The 7,595-nt window shown below is 40.5% G+C and overlaps 2 protein-coding genes across 2 annotated transcripts; both read left to right on the forward strand.

Annotated features, from left to right (window-relative positions):
- The first annotated feature begins 717 nt into the window (after positions 1 to 717).
- Positions 718 to 3,973, forward strand: LOC110832214 (uncharacterized). Its single transcript, XM_022069027.2, has 2 exons — positions 718 to 1,330; positions 2,606 to 3,973. Exon 2 carries the CDS (start codon positions 2,628 to 2,630, stop codon positions 3,732 to 3,734), a length of 1,107 nt encoding a protein of 368 aa, XP_021924719.2. The 5' UTR covers positions 718 to 1,330; positions 2,606 to 2,627; the 3' UTR covers positions 3,735 to 3,973.
- Positions 3,974 to 4,103: 130 nt separating this feature from the next.
- LOC147875072 (protein mono-ADP-ribosyltransferase TIPARP-like) lies at positions 4,104 to 7,337 on the forward strand. Its single transcript, XM_087349884.1, has 2 exons — positions 4,104 to 4,214; positions 6,667 to 7,337. The coding sequence occupies exon 2, from the start codon at positions 6,680 to 6,682 to the stop codon at positions 7,265 to 7,267; it is 588 nt and encodes a 195-aa protein (XP_087206010.1). The 5' UTR covers positions 4,104 to 4,214; positions 6,667 to 6,679; the 3' UTR covers positions 7,268 to 7,337.
- Positions 7,338 to 7,595: the final 258 nt, after the last annotated feature.

Raw genomic sequence — 7,595 nt, forward strand, 5'->3', positions numbered from 1 at the left:
AAAAGAAAAACCCCGAATCTGTCACTTTGCATACCCGAAGTTCCGTTAAAGTTACACTTAACGCCCATTATTAAATTTCCTCATAAAACTGATATTGAATTATGTAATTTCGAAACACCGACCTTGCATCTGTATCTAGTTATATTATTCATCCACTATCCCTTATAGTAAATTCCGTTTCGAACAAATTATGGCAACTGCAATATGAAGGTTTGTGACGATAGTGCATTATAAAAAATACTTTTCTAGACATTATCTATTGTCTTGATTTTTATTAAAATTTATGGCTCAGAGCACGAGACCTGAGCACGGAGACATCCAGCCCTTGAAACAAGATTTTTTAACAAAAATTAAGACTGGTTATGTCCAGAAAGTTCTTGTTTTAATTAGGCCTACGTTCGTAGCAGCTCTAATAAGACAATTTCTGAACATTTTTAAATGCTGTTACATATCCATAACGTGCTAACATTGACATCCAGTCCGACGTAACAGAATTCCATTTACATACAAATCAAATATCATATCATTGTCTTATGTAGACAGTAGAGAAACCAAATTTTAAGATTTCTGACAGTGGTGTATCAAATGTGAAATTTTTTTTGTTTATTTTACCTTATACATCACCTAGGTTAAATAACAGTGTTTTAGAATTTCGTGTGATGGAGCTCCAACAGATTATTAGGCATATCTTCTCTTGTCATATGAAGATGTAAGTAGAAAACAGCTTTTGAAACACTGCTCTTTCGACACCCTCTGATGGTGGGTAAAGTCCAAAAATGGCCTCTGACGCAAATGGTGATGATGTTCAGAACCGACCTTGGTAGTGGCTAGATTCATGTCATAATACCGATTATAATCACCAGATCGCTCTTACGGTAGTTAATACGACATGCCGATAGATGACAGCACACTACATACGTTACGTCGTAGATCATAGGTGTTGCCAACATTCAACATTGATGAACAAGAAGCCGCGTCAGGTGACTGAATGGTGAATAAACCATTTCTTCCGCCAACGTTTCGAGAGCCATCTCTGCTCTCGTCCTCAGGGCAGCTGGGAAACGGAACTGGTCTTACGTAGCACGCTCGACGATGGGAACTGGCTGTTGACGGCAGGTAGTAGCATCGTGTTGCTGGTGGCCCGTCTGTTGCTTTGTTTCGCGCTGACCAATAGGAACTGGCAGACGAGGTCAAGTGATCGCTTGCACTGGCTCGGCCGTCCGGGCAGAAAGCAGTTTTGTGCCAGGATACCAGGCGCGGCTCAGCGTGAAACCATTATCCCTATTGAAGTTGTGGTAGTGCAGCTGAAGAAATTACTTCTTACTTGGAGGTATGAGAGAACCATGTACACTTTGTCGAGGGCACGAAGGTGGCTACCTGCTCCTTGAATGTGGATGGCTTAGTGCATTTAGTGACGTAGTTCATTACGACATCATTAAAACGTTCCTAGAGATGAAGATAGCTGTCTGCTGGGTTGTTGTGCCGTGTAGTCTGAGGAAGTTTACCGACGTTTTAGAGATCCTTGCTGCCTCCATCATTAGGGCGAAAACCTCAGATCCTAAAAAGTTACTTGATTCTGTTTTCGCCATACTTCCTGTAATCATACGTTGGTGGGAAATTCAAACACAGTGGGTTTATACGTCTCTCAACAGATGGCAGTAGGTATACACGGATGACGTAAAAGCAAAAATGCTCATTACAGGAATTACACACTGTTTAAAAAGCTGAAAGAAAGGTTATGAATGATGATGTGTTGGGATGGGATGGATTTGGAAGGAAGGGGTCATGGCCTTTCTTGTAGGTACTGTCCCAGTATTTGCGTGGAGGTACTTGAGGAAACCATGAAAAACTCGAGTTAGGATAGCTGGTAACCTGATTAATATTTAAACCATGCACCCTTACGCAGAAGCAAAGTATTGTGGTACTGATGTCATCTACATCTTCTCTGTAACACAAAATGGCTCCATAAATGTGGCATTTCTCACACTCCACTTCTTTTTAAGACTCTTTTTTTCTATTATTTTGGTTGGACGTTTGCGTAACAAAATTTCATGAGGTTGCAGAAAATGAATACGTAACAATTGAAACAAGAATAATCTCGTAAATCACAAATGATGTAAATATTTTAATCACCGTATACAAACTTTACGGGCCCTATACTGATTGTCGGTAGTTTGTACAGCGACTACGCGTCATATTGTATTGGTCACGCGGACTTGAGCATTGCAGAGAGAATAGGGCGTCTTATACACGACATGGAAGCCGCTTCCTAGGTGTCAACGTTTGTTAGTAATTAAGTCGCATTTTAAGATGTTTTGCAGGTTTAGGGGCCTACGCATTTCCTTGTTCACATCAAGATACTACATTCAGACTAAAAGAGTTTGGGAACCGCTTCCACAGCAGAATCAAGGAACACACAGACCATAATAGAATCCCCGGAAAAAGAAATGTGTTCCTTCTGAACCCTAAATTTCTCATTCTTCAAACCTGGGTGAATGTCTGAATCATGTTCTATGTCCTAATTCTTCCGGCCACAGTTTGATCTGCTGTAAAAAACAAAATTGACTTCAGTTGTGCTTCTCTTGAACGATATTTTGTATTTCAGGATTAGCTACCTTCTCATCAAAATGGCAGCTAGCGTGCCAAGTTTCTGGAACTGGCGTTCGCCTTCGTCATGTGAATTTTTATCTAGCAGTGAAGAAGAAGAATGTGGAGAATCCGATTATTGCTATGACGAAGATGGGTATGGTGAGGAGGAGTACGACGAAGAAGGGGAATTCGTTGAAGAAGAGGAGAAGTACGACGAAGAAGGGGAATTCGATGAAGAAGAGGAGGAATGCGACGAAGAAGGGGAATTCGTTGAAGAAGAGGAGGAATGCGACGAAGAAGGGGAATTTGTTGAAGAAGAGGAGGAATGCGACGAAGAAGGGGAATTCGTTGAAGAAGAGGAGGAATGCGACGAAGGAGGGGAATTCGTTGAAGAAGAGGAGGAATGCGACGAAGAAGGGGAATTCGTTGAAGAAGAGGAGGAATGCGACGAAGAAGGGGAATTCGTTGAAGAAGAGGAGGAATGCGACGAAGAAGGGGAATTCGATGAAGAAGAGGAGGAATGTGATGAAGATGAATACTTTGACGAACAGGAAGAAGAATCATATCTAGTGTCAGATGTTCTGGACTGCCACAAGCCTTCAACTTGGAGGTACATGCCTCCTGATAGAGAAGTGGATCTTGTTCAGCTTCCCGCAAACAGTCCAGAATATTTGAAGGTAAAAAGTAAAGTTCAATCCACCCTTCAAGTTCACATAGACAGAGTAGTGAGAATACAGAACCCTTATATCTGGGACTGCTACATGTTGATGAAAGGCGAATATGAAGCTCGTCTAGGTTCAGCTTGTAAGGAGATGGAATTGTTCCACGCAACGGCTCAAAGTAATATTCCGTCTGTTGCCCAAAATAACCTGGACTGGAGGTGCACGAAGCGAACCAAATTTGGCGGCGGGGTGAGTTTTTCTCCCCTGGCCAATTATGCCAACAAATACTGCAATGTTGAAGCTGGAACCGAACGAGCCCTAATTCTTGCCAGGGTACTGGTGGGGAAGAGTCACGAAGGACGGTATGGGCTTAAAATACCTGCCGAAGGGTATGACACGACAACAGGGAATAGAAAACGTGTGTATGTGAAATATCGGGATAACGAATTTTATCCGGAATATGTGGCATATTACAGACAGTAACGTCCTTGGCATTTCAAAGTACTGTATCCTGTGACAGCTTCCTAAAATAACTATTCTAGTATTATATCACGCAAGAGAAGTAAGTACATATCACTATGACATAACATGTTTCGGCCGTTATCATCTTCAGGTGAGAATTTAAAAAAGTGAAAAATTGAGTGCATATTTTACATGTATGTATATTGTAATAGGAGAAACCGTGAAGAATATATATAATAAAAATAAGGCATAATCCGCCACATGGTTTGAAGTTAAATTATCTCTCTGGTTGGTACATCATCGTTTAGTGTCTAATCAAAGCTACAGGGCTCGCACCATACGAAGCGCAGTTCCGCTATACGGCCAGAACATCCTTCAAGGACTCCGTGGATTTCAGTTGCCAGCCCTGCAAGTAAGTATATTCCAGGTAATTCCCCGTGCTCTGAGCAGGAACGGGCGTCATATGCGGAAGATCTCAACGCAGAAACCAGTATTTTAAAGGTAATGTAAATTGCATCATTTCTAGTTAACAAGTCATTTATAGCCAAATTTACGTGGCATAAGCTGTGTAAGAGTTGTATCCGCGTGTATTTGTCACACACAAAAGTCTGCTCAGGAAGATGAATACGTTTTAACACAGTCATGGTGGCAAGCCCATGAAATCTCGATCGGTTACTTGACCGATATACATACTGCTGAAATTTGGGTTACAAGCACCGCTGATCTTCTGAGTAAAGTGATATTTAAACTTGTCCCTTACGCCGCTTTTCCATTGAGCTTACGTCCCTGTAGGTAATTAATTGATACTGAAGACAAATATTCATTGCCTTTAATATCTACTTAATTTCTATTTGGATCAGCAGTGGCTTGGTTACCTCACAATATAAAGGCGATTTTTATAATGCTGGTTATATTTCTAAGGAATGTTTCAAAATGTGTCGTAATTAATTTTCCCTTATTTTATCAGCATCGTCATGTTTTACGGGCAGTTTTCTGGTTGGTGACATTCTTGAAAAAACGTCTTTATCTCATTTTCTAGTCTCGTTTTTTACTTTTGTGGGACAGGCAAAGTGTGGGCACACTTTTCGTCGTAGTGTGTGGCCAAATATGGTGTTTCCTCTTGTAATGTTCGCCCCTTTTCGTGTATGGATTATTATTATTAAGTGTTCTGTCTTACGACAGGTCCATTGCTCTGCCCAAAAAGAGCTCTCCAGTTGTCCCTATTCTCGGCTTCTCGCTTTAATTCCTGGAACGTCATCTTCTTTCCTTGTTTAAGGTCGTCGGTTAGCTGTATCAATCTTCTTCCTAGTCCTCTCTTTCCTTCAACCTGGCCTTCGGTGATATCACTCATTAATCCATTCCTTCTCATAATATGTCCCAGCCAGTTAGCTTTCCTTCGTGTAATCGCCTGCAGAATGCTTCTTTGCTCGTTGTCTCTCCTCAATACTTCTTCGTTGGTCACTCGATCCGTCCACCTGATCTTCTCTATTCTTCTCCAACACCACATTTCAAAACTCTCCAGGTATTTCTGTTCCTGTGTATGGATATACTGATGTAATTTTTTTATTTATTTTGTCATCTTTCAGTTATCTCCCATGCGTGTATTGTGACGCATGTACGCTTACAGAGAGGTATCTCATAGGGGGTTTAAATCATCGTTATATTAAAAGTTCTGATTTTATATGTAGATCTTTTAATATTGAATTTGTGTGTTTGTTTTTAAATACATTGTTGGTCTGGACTCTTACAACAAAATCTGCTTCGTGTGACTTCACGCGAGTGATCGATTGTTGGAACGTATGATTCCGATTTTACTGAATGCAAAATAAGCAAAATCAAATGAACCGTGGATAACTTCATATATAATAATAAGACTTAGCAGACCGAGCAGGACAAACTGAATTCTTTTTAAGTATGTTTCAAATCTCGATTACGTTGTAGTCAATTCGAACTGAGTAGACTCCATCCCTCTAGGCGAATGTCAGGGTAGCTCATTAAAATAAATGTTCACACATCATGATCATATTCAAAACTGTCTCAGCGCCGTGTTACGTGTAGTTAAGACCGTGTCTTTACATAATCTAAACCTCATAATCAGTAGGTCTAATTTCTTTGTTGGTGTAGTGTTTGCTGCGCTGGGATGAACACGTTTGATTTCGCTTGATGTTGAACCGCCAGTTAGTGGTGTGCATCATAATGAATCAGTATTTGCCGCAAATGTGAGCCAAGAATACGGCACAGTGAATGTGTTTTGGTTAAGAGAAAAACATTTTTGCAGGTCTGGATAAAGGCCCGAGAAATATTGTGTTCTATATTAAAAGTGGTACTTCGTCTTATTCTGCATTTATTTGGAACAGAAATGAGGATTCGGTCTCCTTTCCATCTTTAATTAATTATTGCCTCATTTTCGTTCCTATTGAATTTCTGTGTTGTTGCCAATATAAACAATTTACGTTTATTGAGGTTTGCCCTGTTTATGGATGACATAACAACTGAATATATTCGATTTTTGGCTGAGGGGGCTGTTAAGTTTGGGGTCGGAAGTTATGCTTGCGATCAAACTATATGTGCAGTAAAGGTAATGGCAGGGCATTGATGAAAAACAATTTAATCAGCCAAAACGTAAATGTTTTAAAGTAGTGGTGGGGCGAAAGATTGTGAGTGGTATAAACACCCTAAATCATTGAATCGTGAGTTTTTGTTTCGACATAAGGAAACCCGCATATATATTTTTCGACCTTCAGTCCATTAGTAAGACTAAACTGAAAGCTAGAGCTGAAATACAGCATGTACGTTCGAACGTTCATACTCGTGTGCGTGGCCCCCCCCCCCCCCATTTTTAGTCAATTAAGATTTGATGCGGTTGCCCAGTACGAACTTTTCTGTCGAATAATTCAAATTTCCCGAATCAGACTTTTGGCGAATGCGTAATCATAATGGTTTAATCTTTCAGGAGCTGAATCGAGATGGAGCCATCTCTCGTTTCATGTGTTCTGGGTAGGCACAAGCCTTCAACATGGAATTACATGTCGCCTACTAAAGAAGTAGAGCTCGTTCCTCTTTCTAAATGTTGCAGTGAATTCGATAGTGTCATTCAGAGTATCGACACGACCTTTAGAAATAAAATATCGTCGATGGTGAGAGTACAGAACCCTTTTCTTTGGGGTTCTTATTTGTTGAAAAGGGAGGAATGTCTTAATCGAGGAGCTGATGTCACTGAGAAGAAACTGTTCCATGCTACAGGAGAACTGAATGTCTTGTCAATTTGTCAGAATAACTTGGATTGGAGACGATCTACGCGCACGAAATTCGGGCAGGGTGTGAGTTTCTCACCCAGTGAGGATTATGCAAACATGTATTGTAACCAGTTAGCTGGAAGCATGCGTGCTCTTATAATTGCAACAGTCCTGGTAGGAAGGGAAACCCAAGGAAATTGTGGAACCATAATACCCCCTCGTCCATACGACACCACAATTGGAAGATATGGTCAAGTTGTTGTGAAATATAATGATAATGAGTTTTATCCCTTATATGTGGCTTACTACTCACGCTGATCTTAACAGTATCCGAGACTGGTCAAATATGTTTGCAGTTTATTTTCAAATTAAAATTTCTGTTTGGTGGGGGGGGGGGGGGGGGGAATTGTTTGGATGCCATTTCATGCACTTTTTTCTGAGGGCGGGAAATTCTGTCTCGCTTCATATTGGAGAAACGTACTCCTCCAAAATGTTGAAAATTCTCGAAATATTCTTTCTTTTTGTCTATGTTTCTAGATGTGTTTATGATCACTTATGGTCGCAAGACTACCATAGGACATTTTGCGCAGGTGCCATGTTCCGTACTTTCATAAAATGGTTAGTTTAATAGCTAATTTAGTATCAG

The sequence above is a fragment of the Zootermopsis nevadensis genome, unplaced genomic scaffold, assembly GCF_977971745.1.
Source record: "Zootermopsis nevadensis isolate Lab colony 2312 unplaced genomic scaffold, Znev_1.0 Znev_ptg000002l, whole genome shotgun sequence".
In the NCBI taxonomy this organism is placed as follows: Eukaryota; Metazoa; Arthropoda; class Insecta; order Blattodea; family Termopsidae; genus Zootermopsis; species Zootermopsis nevadensis.